Raw genomic sequence first — 13,821 nt, 5'->3', positions numbered from 1 at the left:
GCGCAAAGCTACACGAGGGCTATCTGCGCTAGCCGTCCTTAATTTAGCAGGGAAGGCAGCTAGTCATCACCACCACCAGTCATCAACTCTTGGGCTCCTCTTTGACCCTCACGTATAATACCCTCACGGCTGAAAGGGCGCGCATGGTTAGTGGGACGGGGAGTCGAACCCGAACTTTTAGATTGCAAGTTAAGCGCCCTAACCACTTGTCTATACCGGGCCTAAAAGCTTTTGATACACAGAAAATAAGTGGTATAGTAGAATAAATAAAACCCGAAACTTGGTTTATTCTGAAAAACACGTGCTAATGTCCCAGTCGAAGATGTCGAGAGCACTGATACACACATATCTAGAATATACAGCATCTTTAATACACCTGAAATATTAGCTTCAAAACATTTAGATACACACACACCATGAATACACAGCATCTTTAATCAATACACCTGAAATGGAAGCTTCAAAACATTCAGCTACCCACATACACTTTGAATATACAGAATATTTAATACATGCCTGACTTACTCTGTATGTAGTTTTGCCCACTGCGGTTGAAACCAAATTTTTAGCGTTGTAAGCCCTCAGACTTATCTTTGAACCACCTGGACAGTAGCTTGCTTACACATACACCTCATATAATAAATAGGCTTAGAAAACAGGAAACTTTGTTTGAAAGAGAATTTTTTAAAACGTGTTTATCTCATAAAAGAAACAAAAAATATATATAAGAAAAATGAACGATGAAGTCAACACGTCAGTGTTAGTTTACTGGTTTGACATTATCGGTACTATGGTTTACAAACTTAGTAAGAATGTTTTTTAGAATGAATAAATATACAGATGCTGTATGGCAATAAGCTCACTAAACACCTTGTTCATTAAGGTTCTTCTTGTATCACTATTTCAAAAAGAAAAGTTTTTTTTTTCATTTCCAGCTAAAATAAGTTATTTCAGTTGAATCATTTTCAGGTAAAAATGTACGAACATCCAGTTTATGTACATCATTTTTTAAGGAAATGTTCTTACCTGTTAACCGGCTTTTTTAAACAAATACTCAGACTTAATCGGTTTTTTTTGTTCTTCAGACTAATTAGAAAAATAACATCAACGTCAAATAAAACTCCAACAATTAGATTATATTAATATTTCTTATCCTTGATATTATATCAATAGAAGCTTGTTTCAAGAGATACTGTAAAAAGTTAAAACACACGACTATAACAAGAATTTCTTTTATTAGCTACGTTTTGCGCATATGCCCTTCGTCAGGCTTTGGCCGTTAAAATTACAAAGCACACCAAAAAAATTTTGTTATAGACGTGTGTTTTAACTTTTTACAATATTTCTTGCAACATTTTTTCACGTCTCGCCGAATAGAAACTTATTTGTTTATTTGTTCTTAAGCATAAAGCTACACAATGGGCTATGTATGTTATGCCCACCGATATTTAGCGTCATAAGCCCCCAGACTTACCGCTGAGCCAACTGAGGGCAATGTAAGCTACCTTACCACCCTACTATGAGTAAACTCTTTCTCTGGTCTAATAAATTAACAACAAAAACATTTATTAACAAAACAGTTTTTATGTAAACGCAGAAAGTTAACGTCCAGGAACTTGACGTTGGATTTACTAATTTTTTGAACAACATCGAGTAACGAAAAGTTGTAGTAATATATATATATATGTATGTATAAGCAGGGAAACGTTCGTTGATCGAAATAGTTCTGTTTAAGCTGAATCTTTGCCTGTTTCAAATGAAGCTATTCAATGGTGTCCATTCATTTACCAAATTTTCGAACATTTTGGCCTTATCGGCCCTTATTTTATTTTCTTAAATAGTAATAAAGCTACTAAATATTATCAGTAAGTTAAGAGTGACCAGTTATTGTTTCTCTCTATTGATCAACCTGTTGAGGATGTTACGAGTTAGCAAATGATTACGTGTTTTCTGGTTGTTTTTTAATTATTATTTCTTACGATGCTTATTAATTGCCCAACTCAAATCATCCCTAAAATCCGGTGTACGATTCTCCGCGGTGGACAGAGCAGATAGCCCATTGTGTTGCTTTGTGCTAAAAGAATAACAGCGTTTATCATATGTGAACTAACTATAGATGGATACGTGGCCTTCTAAACATTATTATCGTTTAATCCATATTACGTAACATATCAAAATTGTGGTCGGGCTAATCAGGGTCTCACTGAAACGGTTTAGACCGAGGCAAAAGCGATGAAAATATAGCACCTGTTGGTTATCTCAGGGATATAAATACATGAGGGAATGAATGGGATTCTGTCTGGAACTAAGAAAAACCGATAAGACAAGTAGTGATGAATCGTCTAGTCAGCTTCGCCCTCTTCTTGGTTCTTCTTAACACGTAAGAATTGAACTCAATCAAACATATAACGGTTACTAAATGTTATCCATAGTAATGCTACTTTAGAACATGATACAGAATAACTTTTATTTCATTTATTTTTTAATCCTTACCTTATGTAGCAAGTTAAATATCTTCTTAATGCTATTATAAACCTTCAAGATTTTTTTTGTTAATAGTGCTTCAATTTTTTTTCCTTTAGCACTGTGGTTTCTCAAACTTGATTATATATACGAAAGGGAACTTCACTAGATGAGCTGTCTGAAAAACGTTTCGGTATCTCATCTTCTAGCTGCCTTCCTCGCGACCTAATGAAGGTAGAAACCACGTTTCACAACGTATTACCACTAGACTGCTTGCCTGGTGAAGTGCCCTTTAACAGCAGGTCACCAATGTTCAAACAATTTGTGTTTAATCTAAGTTGACATTAGTGACATATGTTGGCATGCTATGACTCGTGAATTATTAATGAAATGGTTTTTAATGATTTTTCTGACATGTTGTGGACTGAAATGTGTTAATTAGGGTACAAGGGGAGATGTGCCAGTGTGCGGGGTATTTCATAGAAGACGACAAGAAAACTCCAATGGATTTCATCGCTGCTATGGACTTCGACCTCAAAAACATAAAATGTGAGGCGGGCGGCGAACCTATGTGTCAAAGTTTCTGCTATGAATTCGTAAGTTATTTTTACAGAATTTAGTACTGGCATTCCTTAATATACGCAAATATTATCTACATCCTTTTGAAAGAGAAAATACGATTTAATTGTATTTTTTTATTAATCTATGAACGTGTTGTGATAAGAATATATGTATATATTTATAGTCATATTTCAAGTAAAACGTATATACAGAAATATATACATGCATATGTATAGAAAATGACATTATGAAGTTCTGATTCAGATTGTAATGTCATTAGTGTACATAATGTATCAACATTCGAATCATTGCGACCTCGTTTAATTAGACTCATTTAAAGGCTCATGAAAATAGTTTGTGTACTCGTTTCAGACATAAAATAAGTTGTCCGAGACTATATTAATGTGAAAAGCTATAGATAATCACGTTTATATTTTTTGGTTCTGAATTAAAACAGGTAAAGAAATGAAAAAAAATATCCATAATAATGATGTTGAGATTCTTCGGATCTCTTAATACACTGTCTGCTTAACACATACAAATTTGTATTGTGAATTCAAATTCTATAACACGGTTAAGTGTTTTCATTATATTTGTTGCTGATAAACAGTTTAGGTTTTTTGTATTCATAATAATATATACTTGATTTAAAAAATAATAATTCACTTGCAATGAAACTGTTCGTTCCCCAGATGTCTCAAATTACAAATGGAGGAGACTTGTTTCACATTAGGCCCGGAGCTGAAAAGTGTTATGGAGATCAGATTTGCGAGCTCATCGACCGTGATCTACTTAAGGGATTATGGGTAGGAGCGTTCTCAAGAGCTTGCGGAGGAGAATACATATTTACTGGACTTGTGAGTGACGACACGTTGTGTTGTAAGAACAGAAAGCATGTCCACTGTCCATAGTTGCGATATTAAAAAAACGTTTGTTCGAAAACAGTTTCTGTGTAACCCGTTGTTTATGCTTCTTAAACGTATCCACATTATAGCTGAAAACTAATGTTTTGGTATAAAATGTACTTATTTTAATACATCCTTTATTAATTAATCGATTTTAAAACTCCGTTCTTTAAGGGTAACCGTACCTCCTTGGATACATCACCCATTACGTCATGTAAAATAGTCGTAAAGTAAAATATAAATATTGTTCACTTTTGCACTGTTTTTAATCTTTAAAATATACACACAGAGATGGAAAAAAAACAGTAAAAACTTTTGAAAAATTTTCCTTACATTTTAACAACTTTTCAACTATCATCTAAAGAGCATACAATAGTTTGTCATACCTTGTCACAATATGCTCAGGACTGATATTACTCATTAAACATGTTAACAAGTGAGTTTCAAACAAATTATCCAGCGTTACGTTTCCATAAACTAAGAGTTGAAGAAAACCCGAATGTTAAATTTAGAAAGAAAAGTTGAATGTATTCAAACTCTATTTTTGGAATGCAAAAAATGAAAGTGTGCACATATCTTAAAGTAAACTGCAAGCCATTTTCTACACCTAAAATCACATAAATCTCTGTATGGTTTTCTATATCTGTGACATATATTACCAGTACTGTAAAAAGGAGATGAAAATGGGAGTACTTGGCTAGACATAGATTTTACAATGATAGATTGAAAATATAAGGAGTTGCTAAAAACAGCTCCCTTGCTGCCAAGGGAAAGATCTAGAGGGGCTTGGGGGCACGCTCCCCAAAATTGATATAATAATATAATTTGCAGTTGCTTAATAAGTCAAATATGTAAAAGTGGGGCTACAGCAACCCCAGTTCCGACGCCTTTGATTACAAATTACAGATCATGTCGTACATGCCCTCCCTCATCACACTGAGGATTATTTTAAAGATATCATTAAGTAAGCATTACAAAAAAATTGTACTCGCCTAGCTTCACATAGTAGCCTTTAGCTCTGAATAATGCCATATTAATAATAAATCAACTGCACCATTTAACTTCAGTCGAAATGTCCTTTAGCCCGTGACAGGACTTTAAATCGTTCTCTACTTATAGGCTTCTTATATTCGTGCCCTAATTTTGAAGTGAGAGATTAAAGGCAGGGCAGTTAGTTAACGCTATCTACCGTCAACTCTTGGGCTACTATCGTCTGATCGAATAGCGAAATCTGACTGTCACTCTTATAAAGTATGCATGATGGCCCCAAATGCGGAGTTATCCATCGGGCCGCGCTCGACCCCCCCCCCCTCTAATAATGAAGCCAATTTATTCTAAAGAACATTTAGGACATTTATACTTATATACAACATTTGAGGTTTTGAAAGTAGATATTCGACCTTCAGGCCCGGCATGGCCAGGTGGTTAGGGAGCTCGACTCGCAATCTGAGAGTCGCGGGTTTGAATTCCCGTCCCACCAAACATGCTTGCCATTTCAGCCGTGTGGGCTTTATAAAGTGACGGTTAATCCCACTATTCGTTGGTAAAAGAGTAGCCCAAGAGTTGGCTGTGGGTGGTGATGACTAGCTGTCTTCCCTCTAGTCTTACACTGCTAAATTAGAGATGGCTAGCGCAGATAGCCCTCATGTAGCTTTGCGCGAAATTACTACAGTTTGTGATAGTCTTAAAATCGGCTGGTCACCGAAACACCTTCACTGTTATCAACGAATGTTAATGTTATGTAGAATGATTTGGATTTCAAATTCAACTACTATCATTCGCCAACAAGTCTCATGTGTTATTATTGTTACTATGCCACTGAAGTTGTTGTTCTAGTCATTTTACGACACCTTCGAGATAATTGAAATAATTCTACCTTCCCGTCCTTTCCCAACCTATTTAGCCATTTCTTCCTTACAAGATTTAATTTCATAATTCACAGTTTATATACCTATTGATCTACAAAGCCATCCTTATTTTACAATTCTTGTAATCGACTCATTTTTTGGTAACGTAGCTTAATGATAAAACAAAACACGAACGCAATAATAGGAAGCATTTATTAGACGTTTCGGAATCGTTATAATTTCATCATAAGGTTCGAGAAACCTCAATAATAATAATAATAATAAGAGTTAGAACAGGAAGTAACAACAATGGTAAATATGGCAATTACAGTAATTAGCAAAGGCTAGTGTAACTTAGCTAATGACGTAGTGTTATACTAATATGGAACTTTTATATAAGGGGTGTTGCAAAATAAATCATACTTTTTCCCCGAGACCATAACAAAACAAAATAAGACTTTAATTCAATTAAAAAAAAGTAATTCCAAGTATAAATATCGCTTGATTGGGCCACCATTGTTCTCACGCACGAGTTATAATCGATTTGCAAAAGATTTCAGCAATGCAACAAACATACCTGTTTTTGTGGCTGTTTCTGTGAGCACATCAGTGAGAACACGAATTAAGGTATTACGTTTGTGTCTCTCGCATTCAGGCAAAGTTTCCAACATTTCTTCTCTGCATTGTTGAACGAAAGCTCCGACAGTTTCGGCGGGATTTAAATCTGAAGAGTTCCCAATCCACATTCCACCACCTTTTCACGGACCACTCTTTCAAATTCAACAGTTCTGAAACTTTTGAGGCATTAATCGGATTTTTTCAAATCTGGCATTGCGATGTGTCGATTCGAAGACTTGAATTCTCGGAGCATGTCTGCGACTACTTTCTGAGCCATCCCGAAGGCAGCACATGTGACACGAACCTGAGTTCTAGTAAGCATCATGATTCAAAAGTTTTTGCAAAATATAAAATTCGAGGAGTCCAACACCCAAGAGTACGTTGAAATGACGTTTTCTCACGAGTGATGATATTCGCGGTCCTACCAAGTTCGTCATTACTTGGGGGTAAAAGTGTAATTTATTGTGCAACACCCCTTAGCTTGTATATATATATATATAGCAAGAGTTTAAGTTAATGGACAGTAAAATTGATGGTGGCCAATATACTACAGTGATTCATTATTACCTTAATTTAATAATAAATAAAGTTAAACCTAAGGAACTAGTCGAAATTCATAATAGATAATCAGATACGAGAGAAACTCAGAGTAATAATAAAATTTAAAACTATGCAGTAACAATAATGATAAATACAACAGTGAGTGTGTGTCTTCTTATAGCAAAGCCTCATCGGGCTATCTGCTGTATCCACCGAGAGGAATTGAACCCCTGATTTTAGCATTGTAAATCCGAAAACTTTAACGCTGTCCCATCGGGGGACAATAATATAAAAGTAAAGTTATTAAGTTATACTAATATAGCTAAACTAATTATGTAATGCTATACTACAGAGGTTAACTAAATTATATAAAAACCATTTTGGAGCCTCACCACATATTTACAGTCCATGTTACCGAGTCCGACCATGCTCTTTCTAACGAGCGTGCATCATAAAAATAGGCATGCAGCGTAATGTATATTGCAATAGGCTCCGTCGTAGGACTGTCACATTCATAACACACAACTCCCTTTTGTGTGCTTTCCATAAAACATCTAGTGCACGAGGACAATAGCTTCCCAAAGCCTGTATGAAAAGTCAGATTGCATAGAAACCAGAGGTGCTGTGTCTGGCGACTTAACCAGAATGTCATCGCATGGGATAGCTTGTGGTATGGATATGAACTAATATATCACGGAAACAATTTGTGTAGAAGTGACTTATTTTGCTTTGCCAGACAGAGATTATTTTTGACTGTGTTACGTATTGTTACCTGGGATCCATGAACGCCTTTTGCCACCGGCCTTTGTGTTCGTCGTTTCTCATATGCTACACATTACTTGCTACGCCTGTAGTACTACTTTTTTTGTTTTTTTCTCGATGTTTCTATGCCCCAAATTGATCCATAGTCTTTTGTTTTCCAGTACTATCAAAGTTTGATTTGTTTGAAGTTAAGCACAAAGCTACACAATGGGCTATCTTTGCTCTGCCTACCACGGTATTGAAACCTGGTTTCTAGCGTTGTAAGTCCACAGACATACCGCTGTGCTTCTGGGAAGCTTCATGGTCTGAGTGTATGAATATTACATAGATTGGAAGAGCATCATACACTTAACATTGTCAGATAAAAAAAAAGAGACAAAAACAACGTCTAAAATTTTATTATGCAATTTAACTTGTTGTTTTGTTATCTTGCAATAAGATTGTCATTATTATGATAATGTTGTTAATATTAATTGTTCTTTGTCCTTAAAACAAAACCACTACTTTCTCTCTGCATGCAAGTTATAGAAAGTTGATATAATTTCAATGATAGTGTCTAACTTATTTCATTTTAATTAAACATTTTATATAAAAATTCAATATTTTTTTTATTTATATTTTTCAAAGTATATCAAATAAATTACTTTTTTTTTAACTCAGTTAAAATGTTACGTATTGAATTGTTTGTTTCCGTGGAAAATCCCAGATGTAGGTTTCTTATTCAATTGTTACAGAATATAAAAAATACCACAAAAATGGTATTAATGTCTAAAATATTATCTGAACTTACTGAAACGTTCACTTTTATTACAGTTTTCATACGCCATTGTGATCATGTTAAACATTAATTGTTGAGCTCGTTAGACATTACTATTGTCTAACATTCTTCGTCATAATAAAGTAGTATTGGCCTCGAACGCAGCTGTCTGTTTCCTTAAGCTAATCACGTGATGGCAGCTGGTTTAAGTGTGTCGTTTGATATCTCACATAGTTTAATGTTCAAAGATAAGATATCATCTCAATATGACTTTATTCCACAGCAGTCTTCCACGTGGTCAGAAACTGTCTAGACTATTTATCTTGTTTGGTGGTAAGATTTAAGAAACTGTTATAATTAATTGATTATATGCAGTTGATCGCTAAGAAAGAAGAAATATAAGCTTGTTTTATTCACGAAAACATTATGTCAATCTACTCACGTGGCAGTATATTTTAACTACCTTAATTATGTTTTTAATTTAGTTATATGAGTTCTATTGTGTTGCTAGACGTCGCTTCTTATCAATAATAAGCGTTCTTAGTTTTGATGCATAGTTCTTTACTCACCACTAATAACTTAAAATACTTTATGTGTTTGGAAATGACATGTGACATATCGTCAAAATTAATTATCCATTATTATTCAGCAGACTAACTGTTATCTCTTCAGTTGTTAATTTCTTTTCATCGTCAAAACGTTAATTTCAGTGAAGATTAGCATTATATGAGGCTTACTTTATCGAGTTATTTCGATCTTCCTGGTATAGCCTGATGATTACGAGTTCGAATCCCCGTCACCGAATATAGTCGTCATTTTAGCTGGCCCCCAGTGGCACAGCAGTATGTCTGCGGACTTACAACGCCAGAAACCGGGTTTCAATACCCGTGGTGGGCAGAGCACAGATAGCCATTGTGTAGCTTTGTGCATAATTAAAAACAAACAAACAAACCTTTTAGCCGTGGATTTATTCGTTGGTAAAAGAGTAGTCCAAGAGTTGGCGGTGATTGATACTGACTAGCTGCCTTCCCTCTTGTCTGTCACTGCTAAATTAGGAACGGCTAATACAGATAGCTTTCGAGAAGCTTTGTACGAAATTGAAAACAAACCAAACAAATCGGTCTTTCAAACAGCATCGATGAACTGTGAATTCTGTGAAACTAGCCTGGTGCACCAGAAGTAAAGAATATGTTATACTTTTACCTCATCATTTTTTCACTGAAATTCACGTTTTGGTGAAGAAACGTAATAAACAGCTAAACACAATTTCTTGTCGGTTACAGCTTGGGCAAAACAAAACAACAACAAAATTTCACAATAAATCACAAAAAAAAAACTATTAATATCGTGAAAACCCTAGCTTTTAAACTTTATGTAATTTTCATATAAATTTATATATATATATATATATATATTCTTAAGTCCACTTTTTCTAAAGCTCACGTACTAGTCATATTAATTCTAACACATAAAATAAAATGGCCTAAAACGGCATCTATTTAACCTGTATCATATTTCTAAATATCTCTCGGACAATAGGCTAAAAAAACAAAAACCAGCGCGCATAAAAGACAGACAAATATAACTAAGGTACGCATTACAATGTGTAATGGGTAAAATGTACTCTAGTAAGATATATATCTATGAAAGTATAGAATCCCCGACACAACAGCAGGGATACACTTTCTACGATGTTGCCTCCCAGTGTCTCAGCGGTAAGACTACAGACTTATAACGCTAAAAAACATGTTTCGATACCCGTGGTGGGCACAGATAACCCAGTGTGTAGTTTTGAGCTTAACTACAAACATACAAATTATATTTCTTCGTAAGCCTCAGATGCGGTAAAGCAACTGAACGTTAAGTCCTACATCTAAGACTACCATTCAAAAACAAGTTCTCGTAATGAAACAGAATTATAAAATGACAAATAATAAAGGTTACTATAATAAGACCACTATGGAGGATAAGCGCATTTTATCTCATAAAGTAGACGCCCCCCAGTGGCACAGTGATAAGTCTACGGACTTATAACTCTAGACATTGAGCTTCAATAGCCTTGGTGGGCACAACACAGGAAGCCCATTCTGCAGCTTCGTACTTAACTACAAACAAACAAACCTAAATAAGGCATTCCACCCCTATAATGGTAACTTACGAACAGCACACTGAAACCCAAGATGTTTAATTTCAATTTCATTACAAAAATAGTTACATAGATGCACAGATTATACAACAGCATTGAAAGTATACAGGCTTGCAGTAAAATAAACATCACTTGATATTTCTGCTCACAAGTTCTGATAAAGTTGATAATTACAAATTTGTCATAGAAACATTTGTTCTTTACATTACTAAAGTTTGCATAAATGAAATAAAACAGAATGATGACGATGTTTTTTTCTGGGGGACGGGGGCTCTAACACCCTCCATTGGAACAGCTTGATCGGTGTTTTGGAGCTTCTTCAAATCATTAAGAGGGCTTCTGAACTCCGAAGCGGAGCGCGAGTATTGTATGCTGATATATACTAAAGTGAGTAATGCCAATTTTGAAACTTGCATACATAAGTCCAAACTAACATATTTTTTCTAACGTAAAGGATACATATTCAAATTTTCGCTTACCTATAACGTCCAAATATCTATTTTCAAATGATTGGCGAAGAAAGAAGAGTGAAAAGAAGAAACTATAGGAAATGTGACCTTTTCAAATTGATAATTATTCTATGCTAACAACCTATCTTTCAAATTATTTTTTTTGAATCAATATGACGATAAAAAAATAAACTAAATATCTTAAATCTAGTATAATGGGCTGGAGTTTTGACCAAACACCTGAATCGTGGCATACAGACGTCAAACTATTTGCACTGCTTTTAGTGTATTTCTTTTAAAAGAGGATAAATGATTATAAAAATGGCTCACATCATCAATATAAGCGTATTTTGTTTAATAGAACTCACATTAACAGTTATTACAAATGACTGGCTGGCACAATCCACTTTAACATCATTTGCGTGGTAATGAGTATTTTCAGCGCCTCCAAAAAAAAAAAAAACATAAAAAGACAGAAGAAATACCTTTTTAAATTAGAAAAATGAAGAAAATAAAAATGATACATGTTATGTAAGAATTGCACGTGACAAAAAGTGGTACATGTTATAGATATAAATATTTTCTATATAATTCCTATTAGATTAAAATACAAACCTAATCAGTTCATAAACAGTCCCCTGGTGGGTCAGCGGTTTTCGGACTTACAAAGATCAAATCTAGGATTCGATTCCTTTGGTGGACAGAGAAAATATAGCCTATCGTGTTGATTTGTATTAAAAAAAACAATATCATTACCTTGCTCAAACTTCAGAGACATCTAACGATCTCTGTAAGAAGAAAATATTACGAAAGTCGAAGAGTAAAAAGAAATGTTTCACAGGCAACAGAAAAATGAGTGGAAACTTTGAGTTAAAATTAAAAAGAAATGCATAATTTCAAGACCTGAAAATTATAACAAAATATACAAATTGTTTTCTCATAAAATTATTTGAGAACAGCTTATAATAGAATATTTCACAATCATATGTATTACATCCGTTAGCTCTGATTGAACAGAAAACTAAGAAAATAGTATATTTCTTACAGCTTACTGAGGTACGTTTGAGCCTAAGACAATAGAAAAAACTTACTCTAAAACTAGCCTTCATCGGAATACAATTTTACTGATTGTCAAGATTACGTGTGAAAACCATATACTTGGTGGAAAGTTAAAATTCCAAGAATTTTGAAATTTCAATTTCAATAAGGAAAATGAATTGCACATCTTTACAAAAAATTTATATAACCTGAAAAATATTTGATAAAAAACTCTTGCTCCGTGATAGAAAGTACCACTTATATATATTTGAAAATTAATTGCGAGAAATTTGAAAAAATAAAATGTGGCATAATTTTTTCTGAAGTCTCTCTTTCTATATATAGATATCTGTGTGTGTGCCACCAAATCAACCAGAAAGTGTCACACTAGTACAAAGCTTATAAAAATACGGGGAGTCATACTGTGCCCAATAGTAGTAGTAGTGTAAATCCAGTCATGACTCCCGAAACTGAATCACCACACAACAAACATGTAGAAATCAAATTAGTGACTAGTCAAGGATAGTACATACGAAGATTGCAGCAAGACTCCATATTTCTTTAGTAGCTGTATGCAATATCTGAAGAGGTTACGTGAGACTGGCACTGTTAATTATAAAAGTGGTAGTGGAAGAAAACCTAAACTCTCGAAATGTGATGTTAAGTACCTTAGGGAATGCTATTTTTACGAAACAAATGATAGTCGATTACATACCTTGTTTTAAGTACAAGCGTGAATATCAACTTGAAAACAATAATACACACAAAAAAAGAAGTGATCTGAATGGACGTGTAGCTGGTGGAAAATCGCTGCTGAGAAGACATAACTAAATCAAAAGGCTATAATAGGATTCAGACCACAAAGAGTGGGTGCGTGAAGCCAGAGACGCGTCATCCTTACAGATAAGTCAAATTTCGAATTATTTGGCCACAATAAATGACAGCTTATTCGAAGACAGAAATAGGAGAATGGTATCATAGTCAAGATATAGTATCTACAGTAAAGATTCAGTGCAGGTTTTGGATTGCATCTCCTCCAACAGAGTCGTGATCTAAAGCAAAATGAAGGTACCCTAACTACCAACAAGTATAGGTAGATTTTAGTCTATCATGCCATACCCACAGAAACACAATTAATTCTTCGGGTAGGGGGATCATCTTAAAGTATGGCAATGATCCCAAGCATACAACACATGGGATGAAACAATATATTAATAGTAAAGAGGCTAAATGAACATCCAAAGTTATTAATTGGCCTGCATAAAGTCCCAATATGGCATATTTGAGACTCTGTGGATTTGTGTAATAACTGGGAAGGGCAAAAGGTTGAATTGTAATATAGGACATTTGGAACAATATTTCACAACCTGGATAAACTGGAAGGCAGCATGAAAACCACGTTTAATGCACTGTGTAAAGCAAAGGACTTTGTACTTTTTGTATTTTCTACAATACTATTTTGTAGATTAACAAATTCACCATCTAGTTGCCATTACTTGTTAGTTATGACGCCTGTATGTGTATCGTTTAGATATGATCATAATTATTGCTGTTAATGGATATATATATATATACATGTAACGAATATTTAAGTATTTTTTACTATGCAGAAATCAAATCAAATCTTGATTCATTACTACCACATTTGATCAGTTCTGAATTGAGTCGTTGCTGGAATAAACAATAAACTACTGCTGCAGAGCGAAACTGAAAGAAAAAGAATGAATATTAAATG

General features: G+C 34.3%; 1 protein-coding gene across 1 annotated transcript; it reads left to right on the top strand.

The window, feature by feature from the left end:
* Nucleotides 1-2,269: 2,269 nt before the first annotated feature.
* LOC106460302 lies at nt 2,270-3,969 on the top strand. Its single transcript, XM_013919995.2, has 3 exons — nt 2,270-2,380; nt 2,906-3,059; nt 3,717-3,969. Exons 1-3 carry the CDS (start codon nt 2,334-2,336, stop codon nt 3,933-3,935), a joined length of 420 nt encoding a protein of 139 aa, XP_013775449.1. The 5' UTR covers nt 2,270-2,333; the 3' UTR covers nt 3,936-3,969.
* Nucleotides 3,970-13,821: the final 9,852 nt, after the last annotated feature.

The sequence above is a fragment of the Limulus polyphemus genome, unplaced genomic scaffold (assembly GCF_000517525.1).
Source record: "Limulus polyphemus unplaced genomic scaffold, Limulus_polyphemus-2.1.2 Scaffold745, whole genome shotgun sequence".
Classification (NCBI taxonomy): Eukaryota; Metazoa; Arthropoda; class Merostomata; order Xiphosura; family Limulidae; genus Limulus; species Limulus polyphemus.
The sequence above is the reverse complement of the archived record's forward strand: the minus strand, read 5'-3'. Positions and strand labels throughout refer to the sequence as shown.

Bases quoted from the DNA above. Each gene is read 5' to 3' on its own strand.
- LOC106460302 (XM_013919995.2), top strand. From the start codon at position 2,334: ATGAATCGTCTAGTCAGCTTCGCCCTCTTCTTGGTTCTTCTTAACAC. The intron at 2,381-2,905 runs GTAAGAATTGAA...TGTGTTAATTAG, and splicing joins TTCTTGGTTCTTCTTAACAC to GGTACAAGGGGAGATGTGCC. The intron at 3,060-3,716 runs GTAAGTTATTTT...TTCGTTCCCCAG, and splicing joins AAAGTTTCTGCTATGAATTC to ATGTCTCAAATTACAAATGG.